Source organism: Cydia pomonella, chromosome 4, assembly GCF_033807575.1.
Source record: "Cydia pomonella isolate Wapato2018A chromosome 4, ilCydPomo1, whole genome shotgun sequence".
Lineage (NCBI taxonomy): Eukaryota > Metazoa > Arthropoda > Insecta > Lepidoptera > Tortricidae > Cydia > Cydia pomonella.
The window spans coordinates 26,227,534-26,252,778 of record NC_084706.1 but is presented as its reverse complement, the minus strand read 5'-3'; the positions used below and the strand labels follow the sequence as shown (position 1 = coordinate 26,252,778).

At 40.9% G+C, this 25,245-nt stretch overlaps 1 protein-coding gene across 2 annotated transcripts in view; it reads left to right on the top strand.

Annotated features, from left to right (window-relative positions):
* Window positions 1–25,245, top strand: part of LOC133517361 (fat-like cadherin-related tumor suppressor homolog) — a 210,370-nt gene that overhangs the window by 164,232 nt on the left and 20,893 nt on the right. For both annotated transcript variants that reach the window (XM_061850657.1, XM_061850656.1), the window contains 13 exons: window positions 1,117–1,358; window positions 1,619–1,853; window positions 2,096–2,319; window positions 4,734–5,034; window positions 5,676–5,854; window positions 6,537–6,758; window positions 7,134–7,359; window positions 8,216–9,666; window positions 17,456–17,709; window positions 19,044–19,135; window positions 20,418–20,596; window positions 21,254–21,388; window positions 24,887–25,009. In XM_061850657.1, the coding sequence (XP_061706641.1) occupies window positions 1,117–1,358; window positions 1,619–1,853; window positions 2,096–2,319; window positions 4,734–5,034; window positions 5,676–5,854; window positions 6,537–6,758; window positions 7,134–7,359; window positions 8,216–9,666; window positions 17,456–17,709; window positions 19,044–19,135; window positions 20,418–20,596; window positions 21,254–21,388; window positions 24,887–25,009 (3,863 nt within the window). The remainder of the gene's footprint in view (window positions 1–1,116; window positions 1,359–1,618; window positions 1,854–2,095; window positions 2,320–4,733; window positions 5,035–5,675; window positions 5,855–6,536; window positions 6,759–7,133; window positions 7,360–8,215; window positions 9,667–17,455; window positions 17,710–19,043; window positions 19,136–20,417; window positions 20,597–21,253; window positions 21,389–24,886; window positions 25,010–25,245) is intronic.

Sequence of the window (25,245 nt, the reverse complement as noted above, 5' to 3'; positions counted from 1 at the left end):
CATTTCCTACGGCCTTCGGCCTTCGGCCCGCCGTTCCGCTTGTCTAAGACACTTTTACTATTGGGTCGTGTTTAAGCTCCAACTTCCCCGCTGGCGAGCCTCGAAAGGGACGCATTTAGCTTAATTTTATTACAATATTCAACATGTGTCAAGTACCCGCGTGTTATGTCCCGTTCGGTAGTTCTGAATGCCCCTTAACACTAGAAATAAAAGAAATGTTAGCTGATACCAGCCATTTCGCACGATAGTAGAAACTAGAAAGATTATTTTTCGAAATTCATATCGAAAGTGTCATCGCGGTAAAGTTGGCACCTGGCAGTAAATGGGTGAATCAACTTTTTTTGTTTTGTTATCCTGTCCCGTTGTCCAAGGGACAACAGTGGCACAGTTTGTTTGAAGATACGTTGTATGCCGTTCTATTAACATGCTTAGTAGGGGGCCCATTATGGACATTGGTTATAACGACCACAAAAACGCAAGTTTGATACATTTAAGTACCATAAAATCGGTATTTAAATGAACTTTTGTCCCCTGGACAACTAATCGTAATGGCAACGAGTGACGCTAAAAAGTTGATTCTCCCAAATAACGTCACGCCAACGTTCGCGACTTTGTACTAACCCTACTTGGTACTTGACCTAATTGACTCCAGTGACAAAGGGTATAAATCGAATTTGCCTTTGCTCTATACAGGGTGATTTCGGGGTCGTGGAGCTAGAGAACAAGACATCACACAGAATTCAAAGATGAGTCTAATGATGTTGCTCATTATTTATTATCACCAATAATTATGATTATTTTTCAGATGACAAGTAGAAAAAAACATTTTTGCATAGTTTGGTCACCCTACTCAATGTGACGTCTTGTCGCTTTCCATACAGCGTATGTCAAAAGTCATAGGGTGACCATGATTACTTCGTATAAGATTAATTTTACTTGAAAAATAATAAAAATCAAACTAATTATCTTTCAATCAAATACTACCGTATGATAATGTAAATCATTTATAGATTCAGAAAAAGTGGCTCTGGATCACGACCCAGAAATCACCCTGTATAAGTAATTGTTAAATGTATCCTTTGTGAGGTAAAAAAAAAAAAAAATTATCTCTTCCAGCGTCCCGCTCAGTAGTAGTGTGGGCGCGCGCCCGCGACGGCGGCAACCGCGCGGGCTCGGCCGGCGTCGCCGTGTACGTGCTCGGGCCCGGCGAGCGCGCTCCCAGGGTGCAGCCGCCGCCTCCGGCTCTGTTCCTGAGGGAAGATGCCACTCCTGGGACGCTGTTGGCTGAATTAAGGGCGGATCCGACTGAGCCTATACCGAGATATAGACTGGCGCCGGTTAACTATGGAAAGGATCAGGTATTTTTTTTATAGTATAGCTAGCACCAGCCTAGTTCTTATGGTCATGAATCCATACTTCGGTAAAAAAACAATTGCCTACGTACCAGCTCGGATTGAAGGGAAGGCTGTTAAAATGACTTTGCCAACAGTGTTTTTCAAAAAACGAATGTACGAGAGATTATATTATATTTGCGAACCCTAGAATGTTTCGTCCCTAATTGTCCGAAATGGGAGTCCACTGGAACTATTAGTTATAATACAATATCTTTATTCCCCAGTTCGCCCTGGACGAGCAAGGCCGCCTGGTCCTCTCGGCGCCTCTCGACCGCGAGTCAGCGCGAGAGCTCCCCATCGGCATCCTCTGCGAGGGCCCCGGGTCTCCGGCCCCCACCACCTTACTACTGACCACTTTACACGTTCTCGACGTGAACGAGCACGCCCCGACCTTCCACTCGCAGCCATACGTCGTCCATTTGGCGGAGAACACTCCTCCTCATTCTACAGTCGTCAGATGTAAGTTCATTGCAAAATAGACTTTAAGTCTTGGTATTTAGGTGCTCCTCGAACAGGAGTCAGCGCGCGAGCTCGCCGTCGGCATCCTCTACGAGGGCCTGCTTACTACTGACCACTTTACACGTGAAAGAAAGCCTGCCTGCACGTGCCTGTTCAAAGAAAAGTATAGTCAGCGATAAAAGCTTGTATCAAGAATTAAATGTTTAACAAATAACTTTTCTAATGAATGTTTCTCTCCACAGTAATGGCAACAGACCCAGACGCGGGCTCCAATGGCGAAGTCCAATTTTCCCTCGGCGAGGGCGGAGATTCAGCCTTATTCGCCGTAGACGCTCGCACAGGCTGGGTGACAACACGAGCGAGTTTGGATCGAGAAACGAAAGCGGAGTTACGCGTGCCCCTAATAGCTAGTGACCAGGCGCCGCAGAAGCGATCTAGTCGCGGCACGCTCGTCGTACGATTACAGGTGCTCTTTCAAATTCAATACTACTTAATAATAGTATTTTATAAGTCGAGTACCGGGTTTAGGCAACGAGCTAACCGACTTGCCGAAGTAAGGTACGAGATTGAAAAGCTTGATTATATCATAATTGTATACAATACTTTTTCTACGAGTCAACAAAAATAATACTTTAAACTAATAGAATCATATACGTAAACAAACCAAAAGTACTATTTACGATACGCGAGCAGCCGCGATACCTTCATACTCGTACGCGCCCGGCCGCCGGGACCCGCGGGGTGGACAGCGACACCTTCTCGTAACTCATGAGGCCCTGGTACTTGCTCCGTGCTAAATTCAATTGTTAGACCGTTTTTTAGGGTTCCGTAGTCAACTAGGAACCCTTATAGTTTCGCCATGTCCGTCCGTCTGTCTGTCTGTCTGTTCGAGGCTTTGCTCCGTGGTCGTTAGTGCTAGAAAGCTGAAATTTGGCATGGATATATAAATCAATAAAGCCGACAAAGTCGTACAATAAAATCTAATTTTTTTTTTAGGGTACCTCCCCTACTCGTAAATTGGGGGTGAAATATTTTTTTTGCTTCAACCCTACAGTGTGGGGTGTCGTCGTGGCCGTTGTCGTTTCAAAACTAATAGGGGTCTTCAACAAACATTTTTTGATAAAGTGAATATATTCGGAGATAATCGCTCCGAAAGAAAAAAGAAATGTGTCCCCCCCTCTAACTTTTGAACCATAGGTCCAAAAATATGAAAAAAATCGCGGAAGTAGAGCTTAAGAAATACATTAAATGAAAACTATAGCGGACATGATCAGTTTAGCTGTTTTTGAGTTATCGCAAAAAGTTTCCCCTTCATAGTAAAAAGACTTACTTTATTTAATTAGGTACTGATTATGCAAATTTGCCTATGTGAAAGGTACCGTTTCATCCCTTGGTTAATAATTTACTATACTTTAAGCTCCAGTTTAGCTTATTGTGACGGAAGAGTAACTACGGAACCCTACACTGAGCGTGGCCCGACACGCTCTTGGCCGGTTTTTATTTTTCTTGATTTTGGCCACCGTAGCCTATGGAGACTAACAAGCAACGCTAAGCGGTTTTTGTAGTCTATGGATGTTGCTATATTAAGGGTGTCACATGTGCGTTTATGACTTATGAAACAATTGTTTCTACTATACAACTTGAAATAAATAATTAATTTGAGCTATCGTTTTGTTTCGTCCGCGGCGAGCTGTGATTGGTCAATTTCATTATAGTTGACTAAACCGTTTCGAAATGAATATTATAATTGTTGAGTTGGGAGCCCATACATGAAAAGTACCCAATAACAGTTTGGTATACGTACATTACAGTCGACGAGTAGCAAAAAATATTTACATTTTTTTTTTAATTTTTAGTAGATTTTAGACCACCAACAGTATTTTAACTACAAAGTTTGGCTCAATATTTCTGTCACTAATAAAAAATTAAGAAAAAAATCTTTCGCGAAAGAAACGTGAACTCGCGTCTGCATATTGAGACTGTTTCTTTTTGATTCTAATATAAAGATGCCGTTAATCTAGTTTCTGATTTAGGTAATTCTTAAATCTGACGATTGCCCAACATATTTAAACGGAACATATATTAAAAATATTGTCTTTACGCGACAACATTCACCACTTAGATGGTTGGCAGTCCTCAACTATGAGTTTCTCCAGAAACTTCCTGGCTCGCATAGCTAAATTGTGAATTGAACTGTCGCCTGCGGTATTTCTCAATCGACGCGACCGTACTCCCATCTCAAAGGTTGGCAACTCACTTACAACCCCTCTGGGTGTCCTTGGGCGACGGTAATCGCTTACCATTAGGTGATTCGTCTGCGCGTTTGCCTCCTATATCATAAAAAAACCGGCCAAGTGCGAGTCGGACTCGCGCACCGAGGGTTCCGTACAAACCTGTAGGTATATAAGTAAAAGTTCACCCATCACGACAATCGAGTCATATCAATTATTAAAAATACTTTTATTATTATATGATGTAACTAAAAATTTACGGTTTTCGAAATTTTTCCTTTATCTGTGCTATAAGACGTTGCTTCGTACCAAATTTCAAGATTCTGAGTTCACGGGAAGTACCCTGGAGGTTTTCATTCCTTTGCGAGTGTCGAAAATTTGCGGCATAAACGGCTGTATCTTCTGATTGAGTTGGCTTAGAAGTTTGATTTTCTCACAGCTTCAAGGGACAGTATACCTGAGTATTTGATATAAATTCCAGCTTGATAACTCTACGCGTTCCTGAGAAAAAGGGTCTTGACAGACAGACGGACGGACGGACAACAAAGTGATCCTATAAGGGTTCCGTTTCTTCCTTTCGAGGTACGAAACCCTGAAAATGTAAACTACCAAAGACCCCGACCATATATTCAACAACTATTGTTTCTAGGACTACAACGACTGCCCGCCACGCTTCGAGCCGGCCACATACTCCGCCTCCGTCCCCGAGGACGCCGCGGCCGGCACCGTGGTCGCCAAACTGACCATCACCGACGCCGACGCCACCACTTCCCCGCTCGCCTTCCTTGTGGCCTCGGGGGACCCACGGGCACGGTTCCAGCTGAGGCCTTCTGGAGAACTGCTGGTAGCGAGGCCGCTAGACAGGGAGCTAGAGGACAGTTACGAACTTAGTGTTATAGCGACGGATGGGAAGTTCGATGCGCGAGCGACGGTTCAAGTCACTGTTACTGGTATGTATTGGTATATTTTTTTTACCTTTTTAACCAACCAAACTAACCATCACCGACGCTGATGCTACCACTTCTACGCTCGCCTTCCTTGTGGCCTCGGGGATCCTAGAACACGGTTCCAATTGAGGCCGTCGGGAGAATTACTAGTGGCGAGGCCGTGAGATAGAGTTGGAGGGGAGTTGAGCTTAGTGTTATAGTGACCGATGAAGAGTGATTTGCGAGCGACTTGAACAGTCGCTGTTACTAGTGTGTTTTGGTATTTTATCTTATATCTTTAAATGAGCAATTCTTGTATATATATGAAACGGATCTAACGATTTCGATGTAATTTGCTATATGATTTGGGTTTTCGGGAGCGAAATTTTTTAGAGTTTTATGTGTTTTCGGAGCAAAGCTCGGTCACCCAGATATTAATGCTTTATTAAACCTTTTTAAGTAACTTCTCAACTACCATTCCTTGCAGTTTCAAGGCCAACCCATGTGACAAGTGTCCAGAAAACTCGGAATTAAATCTTGAATGGAACCTATAGTATGACCTCAACTTGCAGAGTTATTATTGAATTTATTCACGTCGAAAAAACCTGTATCTATGAGTAGGATACGTATATGGGCTGTAAAAACAATAATAACTGTCACTTCAGATGTTAACGACAACCCACCATACTGCGTTCGGCATCGCTACCGCGCGTCGTTACCGGAAAACGCGGCGGTCGGAACGCGCGTCGCCGCGCTGGAAACGACCGACGCCGATCTACCTCCACACGACGCACTCAGATACTTCCTCGAGGGAGAAGCTAACGAAGACTTTACCATTGACAAGGTAGGTTTTACTTCCATCATAAAAGTGTAATATAATTTGGTATCTATTATGTATTGTCTGAATAAGCGGCGGTCGGAACAAACGATGAAAATCTGTCGCCGCACAACGCACTGAAATACTTCCTCGAGGGCAGACTAATAAGAACTTTACCATTGACAAGGTAGGTTTTACTTTCATAGCATATCATAAAAGTGTACTACTTACTGTCTATCTTTTTTTTTATACTACGACGGAGCAAGCAAGCATACGGCCCGCCTGATGGTAAACAGTCACCGTAGCCTATGGACGCCTGCAACTCCAGAGGTGTTACATGCGCGTTGCCGACCTTTTAAAAATTGTACATCGTACGTCGTCTGAAAACGCGGTGGTCGGAACGCGCGTCGCCGCGCTGGAAACGACCAACGCCGATTTGCCGCCGCACGACGCACTGAAATACTCTCTAGAGGACAGGCTAATGAAGACTTTATCATTGACAAGGTAGATTTTACTTCTATACCACATGATAAAACGTCTAATATAAGGTAATCTGTATTATTAACTTATGATCTTTAAATTATATACAAATTGCTGAAAGGTTCCTCGAGGTATAAGATGGTGTTTGTAGTAAATCATTTTCTTATTACTGAAAATTGAACCTTGCCTCTCTACCAATTAAATTCAAATCTCACAATTTGTCCCACAGGAAACAGGCGAGGTGCGCGTGGCGCGCGCGCTGGACCGCGAGGCGCGCTCGTCGTACGCGCTCGCCGCGCACGCGCAGGACCGCGCGCGCGCAGCCTGGAGGTGCGCGTCAGAGTTGCTTGTGACGTTGACGGATGTGAATGATAACGCTCCGAGGTTCTCTGCGGAACTCTACTCTGTGACATTGCCGGAGGATGCGGAGTTGGGTACTCTGGTTGCCAAGGTAACTAACACTCTTATACATGGTGCCCGCAAGGAAGCAGAAAGATTTTAACAGCATATTCCGGATCGTATTTAGAGACAAAAATGTCATATAAACTTTTTGTTAATAAAAAAAGCAATATTTTAGTGTGTTTCGGTGCATAACGCCTTTTTGATGGCAATGTCATCACTATGGGACATTTTCTTTTTACTTTTTGGAAGTTAAAAAAATCAGAATTTGGAGCCTTGTATTTTTTAATAATCTCAATATGTCTTTAAATTCCACTTTTTTATAATAGATGGCTCATTTTCTATCCATATATCTAAATTTTGTTATAATAATCAACATGTGTCAAGTATCCAATTTCTTCACTCTAACCCCTATTTTCTACCCTAGGTTCACGCCACAGACCCCGATCTAGGCTCCAACCGTCTCATCACCTACTCATTCGTGGAAGAAGAGGGCGGCGACGGCGGCGTGTTCTCTCTCTCACCGGACAGCGGCGTCCTTACGCTACGAGCGCCGCTTGACAGAGAAGCCGCTGCTTCGCATCGGGTTTTACTGAGGGCTACTGATGGGGGAACCCCGCCTAAGTCTTCTACGGCTGCTTTGCGATTGACAGGTACATAATGTAAGGTGGTTAACAGTGAGCCGATGGTACACACAGAATCAACACTTATTTAGAAAATTTAAGCTTTTTAGAAACGTTAAATTTATGATCTAGTTCTTGGGTGTACCTACCGTCAATCCCTCGCAACCTGTCTGACATTTATTACAATAAAACATTGAGTTTCCTTTAAAGCCCCTTTGTATTTATTTGTTCTGGTTTTTCCTTTCGTGAGTTTTTTCCACCCTTCATTTCAATTTTGAGTGATAATTATTCATGTATCTCTCGTATACCTCGTATGATTTCATGTTAAATCTTCCCACGCTGTACGAGATGCATTATATTTCGCTTCTACATATTTCCTTCCCCACTCCGACCTAACTATGAAATACAATATATTGGGTCATTGCCTATGAAATTGGCGTTTTTGTTCATAAGTATTAGTCATGTCATAGTTTATTTATTTTAATAGTAACTTCGAAGTGTTTTTTAATTTCATTAGTGCGCTACATAACAACGATTTTACATACAATTATTTGCTACTTTTATTGTTTTATGTATTCAGAATACCGCCCTGAAAACAGCTCTTTTCATGTGCTGCCGGCTCGAGTATTTAAATGACTTATATTTTACTGACGGGACAGATTAAAAAAAAATGAGATAGAAAATGTGCCTTAAAAATGTCTCAGATTACTGGCAAAAATTTGTTTGGTTTGAAAATGCCATCACAAAATAATCCGCAAAATTCATTGTATGAAAAATCGAATTTCGTTAAAGTTCTCCATACAAAACGCCAATTTCATAGGTAATGACCTAATACATACAAGTATTCTATACTTATTATTTGAAACCTTATTCAATTTCCCCCCAGTTGCCGACGTCAACGACAACCCTCCAGAATTCGAGTTCCGCGAATACCGCGCCGTCGCCCCCGAACTCGATGCCCCCGGCACTGAAATACTCCGCGTCCGCGCCACGTCCAGAGACACCGGCGTTAACGCTGAAGTGTCATACTCTCTAGTAGCTGGAGATGATCGCGAGGATTTCACTATAGATCGTGCATCCGGAGCCGTCAGCATAGCGAGACCGCTCGACTACGAACGACGACGCGCTTATTTACTAACAATACAAGCTCTAGACGGCGGCTCTCCGCCCCTAGGCGATCTTGCAACTTTGAACATATCAGTTATAGACGCTAATGATAACGCCCCAGTATTCGCTCAAGCGTCTTATAACGCTCGCGTTCGTGAAGATGCCGCGATAAATACAAGAATACTACAACTTATAGCTGATGATTCTGATGATGGAGCTAATGGGAGGGTTACTTATACAATCGCAAGGGGTGATCGCGATGGACGATTCAGTATAGATGAAGACACTGGTTATATTTCTGTAGCTGCGCCTTTGGACCGGGAGACTATTTCGACGTATTCGCTTGAAGTTCGCGCACGCGATAGAGGATTACCAGCACTTGAAGCTTCCGTACGAGTTGCAGTTGAAGTATTAGACGCGAACGATAATCCACCTCTATTCGAACGGGCGAACTATTCTGTAGTAGTCCAAGAAGATAGACCATTAGGACATGCGTTGTTGAAACTAGGAGTGACAGATGCAGATGCGGCACCTAACGCAATGCCGTATACATTTGATTTCCAAGCGGGCAACGAAGCGGGAGCGTTCCGATTAGAACAGGATGGTACTTTACGAACCGCTGCACGCTTTAACCATCGCGTCAAAGAACGCTATGCCCTACAAGTCCGTGTATTTGATAATGGGGCCCCGCCTTTATATTCCGACGCTTGGATACACGTTCGTGTTATAGAAGAATCACAATATCCGCCCGTAGTGACGCCTTTAGAGATTCAAGTGAATTCCTACTTAGATGAATTCCCCGGTGGTGTGCTTGGTCGAGTTGTAGCATCAGACAGAGACGCCTACGATACTTTAACGTACGCTATAACAGCACCGAAACCACCGCTTGGTCTTTTTGAAATTGATTCGACAGATGGTACGATTCGAGCGGCACCAAGATTAGATGTAGGGGAATACAAGCTTAATGTCACAGTTGCCGATGGGAAATTCATATCTCACGCTACCGTCCGTGTGGCTGTTCTCCTAGTATCTGATGCGTTACTGGCTCAAGCGGTCGTGGTACGTTTCCGCGCTGTTAGTGCAGAGGACTTTGTGCTGAGTCACAGGAAAGGATTTGTGCGTGCGGTGCGTGAGGCGGCGGACTGTGAGCCGGGGGACGTGCTGTTGTTGGGGGCGCAGCCTGAGGGGGATACGGAGGATTGGGAGGAAGGGACGAGGGCGAGACGACAGGTTAGTACGCAGGTGTTAAAATTTAACTTTATTATTTTGACACAAAGTTCAAAGTAAAGTATCATTGTGGGAAATATATTCCCTCTGCCTTATTAGACCAGCGGTTGAACAAAAATGGGTTTCGATAATATTAAAGTTTTTTCTTTTTTGATATGTCATTGGGAGTATGTTAAATAATACTTTGGTAAAAAGTTAGAAATTTTAAGGTTGAGCTTTCGGTTATATTTGAATATTTTAATTTTTGCTAATAACTAAGTAAATATAGAATTAAAGTTACAGAAAACTTTAGCATATCGAATAACACTTCAATTTATGTACAATTTTCAGTTTTTAGAAATCTGGAACAGCTGCTTTCTGGTAAACGTAAAAACACGAGTTATTTTGTAAATATAGAATTAGAGTTGCTGATATTGCAAAATTACGATATTATCGATCAACTTAGTATTCTAGTAAAAAGTTAGACATGTAGACAATGTGCTTGTCTAGATATTGATTTCAGGTTAAGCAGTATAGCTAATATTGAATTAAAGTTTGTAGAGTTAATAATAATCGATCATCAACAATGATCTCAGTTACTAAACAAAAATTTAGAAATATAAAATCACGGCGACACTCATTACTGATATGTATGCATTCCTTGCTTATATAAATACGTTACGTTTCAAACGCGCGGCAAGTTTGCGCGCGCCGCGCGCTGTGGCAGGAGGCAGCGAACAACGGTAGTGGGGAGCGGGCTGCCCTTGACTGCGTCTACGGTCCATCAAAAAAAATCCTAAAGCGTGTTTTAAATTCATAGCAATAGAAAATTGTTATTTTGTTGTTACTATAATAGGTATTGCCCGCGGTTTCGTTCACGTAGAATTCGTTATCGCGTTACATGAATATTATTTATTTATTTAAACTTTATTGCCGATTTTTTTCAGATGTTTGGACTTGGTATTTTCCTCGCGATAGTTATTTGTTTTAAGGGGAATGTTGTTGTTAACCGCTAATGCTAATATTGATAACCGATAGTTATATAGAGATACGTTATAAGGTATGTGCACCCTCATGTTATTTATTTCTGATAAGAAATAAATGTAAGACAAAATTCACAGTGATACATTTCAAGTAGGTTGCCTTGTAAGATTGCGTACGGATAGTTTTTTTGTTTGTTATTTCATCATATGATATATCAAATGAAAGCTTATTTGAAAGTTGCCGTATTAAAAAAGTTGGTACAGTTAATGGTCGCCTAGATTAACCGATTTTTATATAAAATGTAGGCAACCATGGCCTGGACCAACTTGTTAAAAAGGCAACCTAGTACAGTTAGTAATATAGTACCTGGGCGACCGAGCTTTGCTCGGTTATAACTATTTATTGTAATATGGTGGTGATAATGTACATAAACTTAAAAAGTAAAATGTGAACTGACAATTATTATTATTTACAATCGATTTTAACCTTACAGCACTTGTCACAGAGTAACGCCATCTATTGTCGATTTCTCTTATTACATAGGTCATTTTTTTTTACTAAATTAAACTTGTGTAAAACAATAAAAATTAAAAAATTATATATATACTTGAACATATAAAAAAAACAAAAGTTAGTCACCGGGCGAGATTCGAACCCGTAACACTCGTTTAGCAGTCCGCGTCTTAACCCGCTGGACCAGACGGACAGTGGCCGGCAACACGAAATTAGTGACCATATTCTGCGTCGAAAGAAAAACGCATGAAAACTCGAAAACACGCGTTTTCCCAAACATAAGACTAATCTAGATAGATTGTATACCCCCCAAAACCCCTATATACCAAATTTCAGCGAAATCGTTAGAGCCGTTTCCGAGATCACAGAAATATAATTATATATATATACAAGAATTGCTCGTTTAAAGGTATAAGATAAAATAACTTTTCTTTTGATATATCATGTGACGTTTTCGTTTACACACTAAAAGCACAGTGTAAAAAGTAACAGTGGCCCGACGCCTTTGATGTTTGCGTAAATGCCGACACCGCTCAAGGTCTCCGTACCTACCTAGGGTTATCACAGACTTACACAACTGCCCAAAAGAGGATGGAAATGTTTTTAGTTTTCATGTTGTATGATGTATGTGTACTAATTTTACAAATGACGTCCATTTTGGAAATAAAGATGGCGGACGTCACTTTTTTGAAAAAGTCGTCATGGGTGTTGTTTTCTGGGTTTTTAGGGGTGTGGATTTCAAAAATGGCATCTATTTTGAAAATAAATATGGCGGACGCTACTTTTTGAAATGGGTGTCGATGTGTGTAGCCGTGATATCAACCAAACCACCTTTAATTCTAAAATGGTCTCTATTTTTGAAATCTGCACCAACAAGAACCGCCAAAATTGACGTCATTTTTGTAATTGGAACCCCGAGGAACCTCGGAGATGACACCCATATCGATTTTTAAGAAAAATTAATGTCCGCCATCTTGGATTTCAAAATAGACGTCATTTTCGTAATCGGAATCCTGAGGAACCTCGGATATGACACCCATATCGACTTTTAAGAAAAAATAATTTCCGCCATCTTGGATTTCAAAATGAACGTCATTTTCGTAATCGGATCCCCGAGGAACCTCGGAGATGACACCCATATCGATTTTTAAGAAAAATTAATGTCCGCCATCTTGGATTTCAAAATGAACGTCATTTTCGTAATCGGAACCCCGAGGAACCTCGGAGATGACACCCATATCGATTTTTAAGAAAAATTAATGTCCGCCATCTTGGATTTCAAAATAGACGTCATTTTCGTAATCGGAATCCCGAGGAACCTCGGATATGACACCCATATCGACTTAAGAAAAAATAATTTCCGCCATCTTGAATTTCAAAATGAACGTCATTTTCGTAATCGGATCCCCGAGGAACCTCGGAGATGACACCCATATCGATTTTTAAGAAAAAATAATGTTCGCCATCTTGGATTGCAAAATGGACGTCATTTTCGTAATCGGAACCTCGAAGAACCTCGGAGATGACACCCATACCGATTTTTAAGAAAAATGAATGTCCGCCATCTTGGGTTCCATAATGGATGTCATTTTCGTAATCGGCACCCTGAGGACTTTCAAAAATAATGAAAACATCAAATACTACATGATACATATACAAACAGAAGCAAGAAACAATTTCTTGCTTTTTAAAGTCTTAAACTACTCATAATTTCTTAAAATAAGTTATAAAACATGTCCGCCATTTTGAATTTGAAAATTGATATCATAATTATGATATATTTTTGTTTACACTGAGACAAATAATTAGCACATGTCGTATGAAATATTTAAACTGTTTTTTTTTTTATACTACGTCGGTGGCAAACAAGCATACGGCCTGCCTGATGGTAAGCAGTATCCGTAGCCTATGTACGCCTGCAACTCCAGAGGAGTTACATGCGCGTTGCCGACCCTAACACCCTCCCACCCCTCATTGAGCTCTGGCAACCTTACTCACCGGCAGGAACACAACACTATGAGTAGGGTCTAGTGTTATTTGGCTGCGATTTTCTGTAAGGTGGAGGTACTTCCCCAGTTGGGTTCTGCTCTAGATCTGGAATGACATCCGCTGTGCTGTGCCCTACCACACAGAGCCAGATGACATTTACAATGCCCATACCTCTCTTATAATGCCTGTGCTAAAAATGTGATTGCGAACTACCTGCAATAACTATACAGTACCTGGGCGACCGAGCTTTGCTCGGTTATAACTAACTATTTATTGTAATATGGTGGTGTATAGGTGATAATCTTAACTACATTCTTTTACTAAATTAAACTTGTCTAAAACAATAAAAATTAAAAAATTATATATAAAATTGAACATATAAAAAAAAACAAAAGTTAGTCACCAGGCGAGATTCGAACCCATAACACTCGTTTAGCAGTCCGCGTCTTAACCCGCTGGACCAGACGGACAGTGGCCGGCAACACGAAATTAGCGACCATATTCTGCGTCGAAAGAAAAACGCATGAAAACTCGAAAACACGCGTTTTCCCAAACATAAGACTAATCTAGATCGATTGTTTACCCCCAAAAACCCCCATATACCAAATTTCAGCAAAATCGTTAGAGCCGTTTCCGAGATCCCGGAAATATATATATACAAGAATTGCTCGTTTAAAGGTATAAGATAATTAGGCATTAAAACACTCGTGTGATCTTTTTAAGAAACTCACTTCGTTCGTTTCCTAAGCCCACACTCGTGTATTTTAATGCCTTTTATTATGTAGCAGTAACATAAACTACTAATATATGTTGAAAGTAAGTACAGGCGGCTAACACAATGGTAACAAAAGACATAAGTTTTGAAAATGTAATTTACAGTACATATGGGGCTACTTTATAGCACTAGTGCGAGAAGTAGCATATTACTTAAAGGGCCATATGTACTGTAATAGTACATTACGATACAAGTGCGAAAAATAGGAAATTCGAAACGAGTGGCGATAAATTAATACACGACCGAAGGGAGTGTTTTAAATCGACACGAGTTGCGAATTACCTATTCGCACATGTATCGTACAACGTTTTACAGTACATATGGCCCTTTAAATGTTCGACACAGTAACGTAATATGCTACTTCTCGCACTAGTGCTATAAAGTAGCCCCATATGTACTGTAAAACGTTGTACGATACATGTGCGAATAGGTAATTCGCAACTCGTGTCGATTTAAAACACTCCCTTCGGTCGTGTTTTAATTTATCGCCACTCGTTTCGAATTTCCTATTTTTCGCACTTGTATCGTAATGTACTATTTCATCATCGTCACTTGGCTGTACATTTGAGGGCCTATCGCGAACCACGTTCGACGTGTTACCTCTTTGTCGCACTTGTAAATTCGTACGTAAGTATGACAGGGAGGCAACACGTCGAACGTGGTTCGCGGTAAGCCCTCTGATGCCACCTCCATTAGTCTTTTGTACGCCGGTATAGCCTTCGACTCAATGTATAATCTACACTTTTTATGGAAACCTAGTTCCTCCTTCCCGTAGAAATATTTAACTTTCCCATCACCAAGAAAGATTATTTGCTCGCAGTTATTAACTGCTCAATTCCTCGTTTTTTCTCTGTTACTAAGTCAGTACAGTACAGTACACATATCAAACATTTTTCACTCATTTTGAAGTCATAATAACTTTTACTCTATAATTAAATTCATGTAATGTCCGCATCTAATTTATGTGCACGATAAACAAACAAATGAATGATTTGAAAGAAAAGACAAACAGCGCTTGCGAAGCTGAGCGGGGGGCGCGGGCGGGGCGAGGTATCTATCGCTCACTAGGTCGGCTACGATAGATAGGCTCCCGCGCGCCGAGCCGACATGTTGACGGACCAGCGCGGCGTGGTTATGAATTTCGCGCCTTTTTAAGTTGATTTTACTATTACAATGCAAGCTACACACAGATATTTCTACCTTTCCATAAAATGGCTGCATATATTATTTTATAGTAATAGACTTATCTCTACGGACTTTAATTCAATATTAGATCTTACAGGACAAAAAACGCATATTAATTGTAAAGCACATATCCTATTCTTCTAATTTTTTGCCTTGCCTATTAACTTAAGAATTTAGATATGATATTGTGGATTTTTCAAACTTTAATTCAATATTGACAAAATAATAAGCAAATTTGAGTTTGACAAAGTAGCACGTTGATTTTTTTTCTAAAAATTTGATAGCATAAAGCCTCATACATATTATAAAAGACGATGCTTAAATTTTGTACTTTAATTCAATATTCAAAATTCATCAATAAAAATACATAAATACCTTATTTATATCTAACGCTCGTTCTAAATTTTCTTCATATATTACAAATATGCTTAAAAATATGTCCCATACCAGATAAACATCACTTTTCACTCTTTAGAATTATCGAAACTTATAGGGCAAAAATCCGGTCCCACTATTGGTCTATATGAAGGCTAAACTTAAATAATTTATAGCATAGTTTGAATGATTAATGTTTGATGCCATCAATTCCGATCAATCGATGCAGTGCAATAGCGCCAAAAAAGAGCAGACTTCAAAAAATTAGGTTTACATGTCATATTTTTTTGTCTTAATCTTAACTTTCATTTCACCATCTGATGTTTTATGAAAGCACGAAAATATTATTAAATAAATACCCATAGGTATGTATATACCACTTGAAGAATTCCCTCGACTCATTTATTCGATCCTGAGTGGAATCAACTGTGATACGAGTAGTAGCATAAAAAGCATATGTGTAGCTTTCAAAGTTACAAAAGTTATTAATGTGGGAAAATTTGTCTAGTTAATTTTTCCCCTCCTCTCTATTGACATGCTTTCTATTGTTTTCACATTTGAAGTCAAAGTACATTGCTTTAATTTTTAATTATTTACATGCTTTTATTAGGGTTCCGTAGCCAAATGGCAAAAAACGGAACCCTTATAGATTCGTCATGTCCTTCTGTCTGTCCGATTATTTAACTTGCAATGTACCTATGTATGTAATATGTATGTATATACGGGTCAAATCTTGCAAGTTAAATTTTACCCACTTCCTGATTTCCGATGAAACTGAAAATTTACATACGTATGTAAGTACGTACGTACGTACGGTGACAATGCAATATTATGGTGTCATCAAGCTGATCTGATGATGGAGACAGGAGGTGGCCATGGGAACTCTGTGATAAGACAAAGCAACCTAATGGTACTTAGCGTTTTTTTTTTTAGAATTATCTCGATAAGTATTAGTTGCCTGTGGAAAGAATAGTACAGTCAGCGAAAAAAGTTTTTACCAAAAATGAAATTTTTGCCAGTTTGTTAGTTACTTGGGTCAAATCTTGGGAGTTTGGGAGAGGGGAGATATCTGACCCACTTCCTAATTTCTGAATGAGCTGAAAATTTGCATACATATGTTAGTCGAGTAATAATGCAATATTATTATGTCTTGGAGCTGATCTGATGATGGAGACAGGAGGTGGCCATAGAAACCCTGTAATGAAACAACGCAATCGAATTGTGGTTGGGGATTTTAGAATCAGTTTTTCTTTAGTATCAGAAAGAAGGTCCTATGCTCAGCAGTGGGCGATAAAAGGCTGATATGATGATGATGATGATTAGAAAGAAGGTAAGCGTTATTGAGGAGACTTTTTATTGAAAAAAATTTTTTTTTAAATAAGTCACTGCAAATACCAATTATAAATCATATACGGTCTTTTACATTCTTTTATTTTTAGATATAATCGTTACTGATATTTAAAAAGCGTTTATTATAAAAAAAAAAAACAACTATAGTTGTCCGTGGTAAAACACCGGCCAAGTGCGAGTCGGTTCTGTACCATCATTCGCTTGCCCTTATCCCATTCATTTGGGGTCGGCGCAGCATGTCTTTTCCTTCCATATCTTTCTGTCACCCGTCATCTCATCATTCACTCGCGTTCGTTTCATGTCATCTCTCACACAATCCATCCACCGTTTCCTAGGTTTTCCTCTGCCGTTCCTTCCCTCCACATTCATTATCTAAACCATTATGTAAAAATCACTTTTTTGTATGGGAGCCCCCTTAAATATTTATTTTATTCTGTTTTTAGTATTTGTTTTTATAGCGGCAATAGAAATACATAATCTGTAGAAATTTCACCTGGCTAACTATCACGGTTCATGAGATACAGCCTGGTGACAGACGGACGGACAGTGGAGTCTCAGTAATAGGGTCCCGTTTGACCCTTTGGGTACGGAACCCTAAAAAGTACTGTAATTTTTTTGACAAAAAGTTACCTTAATACCCAGGTGGCGCGCGACCTGGACGTGGCCCTGGCCGTGCGCGCGCCGGGCGGCTGGCTGGCGGGCGAGGCGCTGCGCCGGCGCCTGCACGCGCACCTGGAGCGCCTGGAGGAGCGCGCGCGCCTGGTGGTGGAGGAGCTGGTGCGCGCGCAGTGCGGCGGCTGCGGCCGCGGCGCCTGCGCCGAGCGCGTGGAGCTCCGCGCCGAGCGCGCGCGGGCGGCCATGAGCGACGTGTTCGCGCTGGTGGCGCCACCGTTACGGTTAGTCGTTTTTAAATTAACACGTTCACTTTCCTGCGCCCTATATATGGGTCACGCTGAACTATCTCCACACGTCTGTGCCCCACATACGGGTCACAGAGATACGACCAGACACGTACTTAGATAAGTATAACTTCTTACTGCATGATAATATAATTATGATATAATAATATTTTTGGCGATTTAGACAACAGCATACAGAAAGTTACCGTTGTATTACGAGTGAGTGCTTGTGTTTTTCTAAGTGACCCATATGTGGAGCATGGACGTGTGATTGAAGTAATTTGCTTGGCCATACGAGGAAATGCATACATATAGTATGGAGACTGTTAACGTGTTAAATGAATATTATAGTTGTCTAAATTGTTGTATAATGGATATTTTAGTTCAGTTACAAGTGTCAAAAAGCTTTATTCTGAAATTAAGTAAGTAAATATTCTTTATTGCACCATAAAGAAAACAAATTTGAAAAACAGATTTACAATGTAAAGAAAGCAACAGCAACGGGAGACTATATCGCTGTAAGCGATCTTTTCGAGACAACCTTAGGGTAGCAGGATATAAAGAACAGTCAGTTTTTATGACATAGTGCACGAATTAATTAAAGGAGTAGAAAAAATACACATACATTAAGCACACAGTACATTTCCAATTTAAATAAACAAATAAATATGACAATAGATGCTAACAGTCAAGTAAATAAATATTAGATACATATCCAAATATACATACAAACAGTATACTAAATATGACCACAGAGACAAGTAATGAATTCTAAAATTAAATAGACGAGTAAAAACAAGCATTTAGAAGTTTATTCAAAAACGTATCCTTTTTTGTGACTTAATCAATGAATAGTCGTCATAAAAAATGTTCCTTAACCATATTTTCACCACACCAACCGGTAAAGGCCCTTTTGATTGTTCCAAAACGAATGAGAAAGTTGCATTTTATTCACATGTGGGGCAAAGTAATCAGATGCAAATTTTGATTTGTTTTCTTACGTTAGCTGGTGGAATTGACTTTTAAATGATGATTTTGAATGTTAAATTGTTTATTACGTTAATTTGGATTTGATTTTTTGGTATTTCATAGTTAGTTTTTTCCTCGGGTTGGTGTGGTAAAAAATGTTGTGTTTCACTCGGAGGCAAAGTTTGTTTAACCCTCGTTCCTTGAAACCCTCGCAACGCTCAAGATTCCACCTCTCGAACCACTCACTACGCTCGTGGTTAAATTTTGGAATCTTTCTCTTGCTCGGGCATCAATATTTAGCTCGAGGGGTTAAACAAAAACTTTGCCGTTTTGTTAAACAAATAACTATTATTGGGTTTTAGGTTACGCGGGTCTTGTGTTTGTGAGCCGGGCTGGGCAGGCCCGAGATGCGAGCACGAAGCTGAATGCAGCGGGGTGGAATGCGCTGCCGCTGGTAAGTGTTTTTAAAAGAGAATTTGAAATAAAGGTGGATTGCCAAAGAAAACTTTGTAGCTACATTAAATTTATTGCCATCTTTCGACACATGATTAAAACTTTTAGAACGCCATTTGACTTTGATCCTTATGCTTTCACTGATATTTGTTTAATACTTTGGGGAAACTGTAGTAATATGCAGAAAGTGTTTCTGCTACAAAAGAATCTGCTACAAATGTATACGGGCAATATGTGGTGTGCATCAAACAGAACCCTGTCGACCTCTTTTTAATAAATTAAAAGTGATGACACTACCCTCATTATACATTTATGAGATAAGTTTATTTGTCAAATATAATATAGGTTTATTTAGAAATAAGGCATCTACTAAAATATATCAATCTCGAATCTCGATCTGTGTTACCCATTCCACTCAAAGACAGCATTCTTTGCAAGCAATGTGCTATGTATGTCTATAAAAATATTTAATAATTTGCCCGTAGAAATAAGGGATTCCGACATGCCTGAATTTAAATATAAATTATATAAATTTTGTTTGGATAAGTGTTATAATAGAATTGATGAATATTTAACTTAACTTGTTTAAACTAATAAATAATAATGAATAATGATTATAAAATTTTGTAAATCTTGGATATAAATTAATTAATGTTAAGTATATGATTATAAAGCATGGTTATATTGTTCAAAATTTGTATATGCTATACTTAGTTATAGTACCTAGTTAATAAGGAAAGTTTGTATGCTTCATTAAGTAAAATGTACGCACTTAAAATTACTTACAGTACCCCTAGTGTAAATAAATTCGATTTCCAAACGTGACGTACGCGTTTGCGTTTAGTCTCATTTTGTATTGAATTTCGAAAGAGCGCGCCAAGCGGGACGTTTTGGAAACTCAAAATCCTATACAAAATGACACTTAACGCAAACGCGTTCGTCACGTTATGATGTCGATCAAAGTTACACTAGGGGTACTGATCAATTATGTTTACCACTACATTTTGCAAATAAATATATCTTTATATCTTTAATTTGTTAAATATCAAAAAGTGGCGCCATCTTACCGGGCAAAATATACATATATATAGGAACTATAGGAATATATATATATATATATATATATATATATATATATATATATATATATATATATATATATGGTTCCTGTCATCCACGATGACGCGCAGATTTGTCAAATCTAACCTTTTATAACATGACAATACCAGTCAAGGCACGCGTCTTCGTGAATGACACGATCTATAAACTTGTTATTTTTACAGGCCCTCGAGTTCTACAGCTAGCGGGCGACGGCTACGCTTGGCTGCGCGTCGAGCGTGGCGCTGTAGCGGGCGAGCGTATACCAGAAGACGAGCTAGCGTTAACGCTGCGTTTCCGCACCAGACGCGCTGCGGGCACGCTGCTGTGGCTGGCCGGAAAGGTCGACTACGCTATACTAGAGGTAGGTAGTGTAGACATTTCTACAGGTCTTAGAGTTCTTCAACTAGCGGGCGACGGTTATGTTTTGCTGCGCGTCGAATGTGGCGTGGTAGCGGGCGAGCGTATACCGGAAGACGAATTAGCGTTAACGTTGCGTTTCCGTTACGTGCCGCCTGTACAGTACTTTGCATGCACAAAAGTTGTCAATCATTGTCCACGTGAGTCACAACTTTTATTAAAAAATCTGTGTATGATTCAGTTGGAGTGATTCCTAATGAACTGCGGCTGGTGGTGGCCGGGTAGTCTAATCGGTCAGCCCCCTTACCGCGAAAACCGAAATCCGGAACTTACGGGAATCTTTCTCTTTTACTCTCACTAAGACGTAATTAGAGTGACAGAGAAAATTTTTTCGCGGTATGACGACCCAGGATGTTAGCCGCGTAAGCTGAAGGCGCTGGTTCGATTCCGTCCTCGGCCTCCGCTTAGCCATTTTTTTTTAGTATTCTTTACTACATGACTGAAATAACTCCTCTGGACTTGCAGGCGTACATAGGCTACGGAGACTGCTTACCATCAGGCGGGCCGTATGCTTCTTTGCCACTGTTGTAGTATAAAAAAATTTATATGTGATTTGTTTTTTAGCAGATCGGTGGTTCTTAATAAATTTGTTTGTCCACAGGTCGTGGAAGGCTTCGTACAGTTCCGCATGGAGCTCGGCTCGGGGCCCGTGTCCGTGCGCTCAGCAGTACCAGTAGCTGACGGGGAATGGCACGAACTGAGGCTGGAGCGGCGAGGAGCTGGCGCCAGGCTCACGGTAACTAACTACCTTTAAACCTTCAAGAATAGTGCATACTCCCATGGGCCGGCAACGAACTTACAACCTTCTTGTGTGCATGGGCGACGGTAATCGCTTACCATCAGGCAATTCGTCTGCTTTGCCTCCTAAATCATAGAAAAAACAACTTCACTTTTACGTGAACGTCGCTATGCATATCGTTTTCTAGGTTTTCGAGGATACGTGTACGAAAATTATGACCATTTTTTAATCGAAGATGGCCGAACTTTGTAGCAAGTCAAGTTGACACTTTTTAAAGCATATTGTCAAACTTTTTACACGTGCAGCCTGTGGGTAAGCTTTACTCAGAGGTCCTATAACACATTAAGAGTGCAGTACAACAACATCCTCAGGATGCTGCTGAGGCTGCCAAAGCACTGCAGTGCATCAGGCATGTTTGCCGAGGCACGGGCGAATGACTTTTTCGCCATAAGGCGGAAAATAATTGCCTCGATGCTAAAGCGAGTGCGTGGCAGCAGCAACTGTATGCTGAGGGTGTTGGCGGAGCGCCTGGACTGCCCGCTAACAAAGTACTGGGTTGATGTGGTCATTGGTAGGACCAAGTAGTGAATAAATTATTTTCACTGTTTGCTTCTGTCAATGGATTTGTTTCACTTTTTTTTTTGAATTTTTTTCTCATTATACTTAGTACTTATGTAAATTAACTAACCTAGTCTTTTTAAGTTTTTTTATTTTTTAAGTTTTACTAATACTTATATGGACACATGTCTGAAATAAACAATTTTTTTTTTTTATGTCAAAATCGTCATGGATATCGTTTCCTAGGTTTAAAGTGATGCGGATTTCGAAAATTGTGACATTAATTAACTGGGACGGTACGAAGTTTAAGTTGTAACTTGTAAGACTAATAGTATTAACATAATGAGTGCCAAGCCAAAATCCTATACAAAATGAACCCACCTAGCGGGTTCCCGGCAGCGAAAGTGTTAAGGCATGGAGCTTGGTTCCGGGCCCGCGTCCGTGCTCTCAGCAGTACCTGTAGCTGATGGGGAATGGCACGAACTTAGACTGGAGCGGCGAGGAGCTAGCGCCAGTCTCACGGTAACTAACTAAGTTTATATATCTCACAAAAAAATAACCACTGTGACTTATCCATGAATTGTTCAGTGAGGGTTCACGTAAACTAACTAACTATTGTGGCGCAGTGATCCATAGAGGGTCTTGGCCTCCAAAACGAGAGAACGCCACCTGTCCCGATCCTGTGCCGCTTCCTGCCAGTTGTCGGCTTTGAGTTGGCACAGATCCGCCTGTACACTGTCGCTCCAGCGGTATCTGGGCCGACCCACTGGACGGCGACCAGTCGGTTGTACCAAATAAGCTCTCTTAGCACCTCGATCCTCACCCATCCTCAGTAAATGGCCGAACCAGCGAAGTCTGTGGCATTTCGTTTCGCCCTCCATAAGATGTTGGCGTCCAAGCTTCTCAGCAGAAATACTAAGTTATATATTATATAAAACTATAATAAGACCAATAATTATGTATGGCTGCGAAGCTTGGACACTAACACTGAAAGAAGAGAGTCAGCTCCTGGTAGCGGAAAGAAAGGTGTTACGGAAGATCCTGGGACCTATCAAGAGAGATGACGGCACCTGGAGGATCCGTAAGAATGCCGAAATCGAGGAGTTAGTGGCCGAACCCAATATCATCGGCGAAACGAGGGTTCACGTACGCAAATAAATATAAATGTACTATTATATGTAGGACATATACAATAGGACCGGTTTGTCAGCAATATAAATAAGTTTTTAGGGTTCCGTAGCCAAATGGCAAAAAACGGAACCCTTATAGATTCGTTATGTCCGTCTGTCTGCCCGTTTATGTCACAGCCACTTTTTTCCGAAACTATAAGAACTATACTGTTCAAACGTGGTAAGTAGATGTATTTTATGAACCGCATTAAGATTTTGATACAAAAATAGAAAATAAAACAATAAATTTTGGGGGTTCCCCATACTTAGAACTGAAACTCAAAATTTTTTTTTCATCAAACCCTTACGTGTGGTGGGGTATCTTATAATATAGGATAGGTCTTCAAAAATGATATTGAGGTTTCTAATACCATATTTTTTCTAAACTGAATCCCCCCCCCCCCCCCCCGTAACTTCTAAAATAAGAGAATGATAAAACTAAAAAAAAATATATGATATACATTACCATGCAAACTTTCACCGAAAATTGGTTTGAACGAGATCTAGTTAGTAGTTTTTTTTAATACGTTATAAATGGTACGGAACCCTTTATGGGCGAGTCCGACTCGCACTTGGCCGCTTTATCTCAGTTTCGTTAAACATAAATCTTCACTTCGCACTTCACAATAGGGAGTCTATTTTACAAAATTAGAAAAATAAATAAGATTTACTACATACAATACTATTTATCTTAAAATTTGGTAGAATGAAAAAGTTTCAAAAAAACACGTGAGGATGTGGAGGGAGGGGGGGGGGGGGGTAGCCAAGAATCTCACCAAATATCACCAAGGGGGAGGTGGGAGTGAAAAATCCTCGCGTGATTTGTGCACAAGACAGGTATTTTTTTCATCTCGCTCTGTGTGGTAGGGCACAGCACAGCGGATGTCATTCCAGATCCAGAGCAGAGCCCAACTGGGGAAGTACCTCCACCTTACAGAAAACAGCAGCCAAATAACACTAGACCCTACTCATAGTGTTGTGTTCCTGCCGGTGAGTAAGGTTGCCAGAGCTCAACGAGGGTGTGAGGGGGTTAGGGTCGGCAACGCGCATGTAACTCCTCTGGAGTTGCAGGCGTACATAGGCTACGGATACTGCTTACCATCAGGCAGGCCGTATGCTTGTTTGCCACCGACGTAGTAAAAAAAAAATAGTGTTGTGTTCCTGCCGGTGAGTAAGGTTGCCAGAGCTTAACGAGGGTGGGAGGGGGTTAGGGTCGGCAACGCGCATGTAACTCCTCTGGAGTTGCAGGCGTACATAGGCTACGGATACTGCTTACCATCAGGCAGGCCGTATGCTTGTTTGCCACCGACGTAGTAAAAAAAAAATAGTGTTGTGTTCCTTCCGGTGAGTAAGGTTGCCAGAGGTCAACGAATGGGAGGGGGTTAGGGTCGGCAACGCGCATGTAATTCCTCTGGAGTTGCAGGCGTACATAGGCTACGGATACTGCTTACCATCAGGCAGGCCGTATGCTTGTTTGCCACCGACGTAGTAAAAAAAAAAAATAGTGTTGTGTTCCTGCCGGTGAGTAAGGTTGCCAGAGCTCAACGAGGGTGGGAGGGGGTTAGGGTCGGCAACGCGCATGTAACTCCTCTGGAGTTGCAGGCGTACATAGGCTACGGATACTGCTTACCATCAGGCAGGCCGTATGCTTGTTTGCCACTGACGTAGTATATAAAAAAAAAAGATCCAAATCCAATCATTATTAAACTTTACCTATAATGTTTAACCTAATAAACATTATTTAATATTAAAAATGTTGTTGTATCAGGTGGATCGTCGCGCAGTCCGCGGCGCGGCGCCGCCCCCGGCCGCGCTGCTGGACGCGCGCGCCGACCGCCTGCTGCTCGGGGCGGCGCTGGCGCGCCACGCGCACGCGCTGGCGCCTGAACAGGTAAGGCACCTTGACGACCGGCTTGGCCTAGTGGGTAGTGACCCTGCCTACGAAGCTGATGGTCCCGGGTTCAAATCCTGGTAAGGGCATTTATTCGTGTGATGAGCATGGATATTTGTTCCTGAGTCATGGGTGTTTTCTATGTATTTAAGTATTTATAAATATTTATATATTATATATATCGTTGTCTAAGTACCCTCAACACAAGCCTTATTGAGCTTACTGTGGGACTTAGT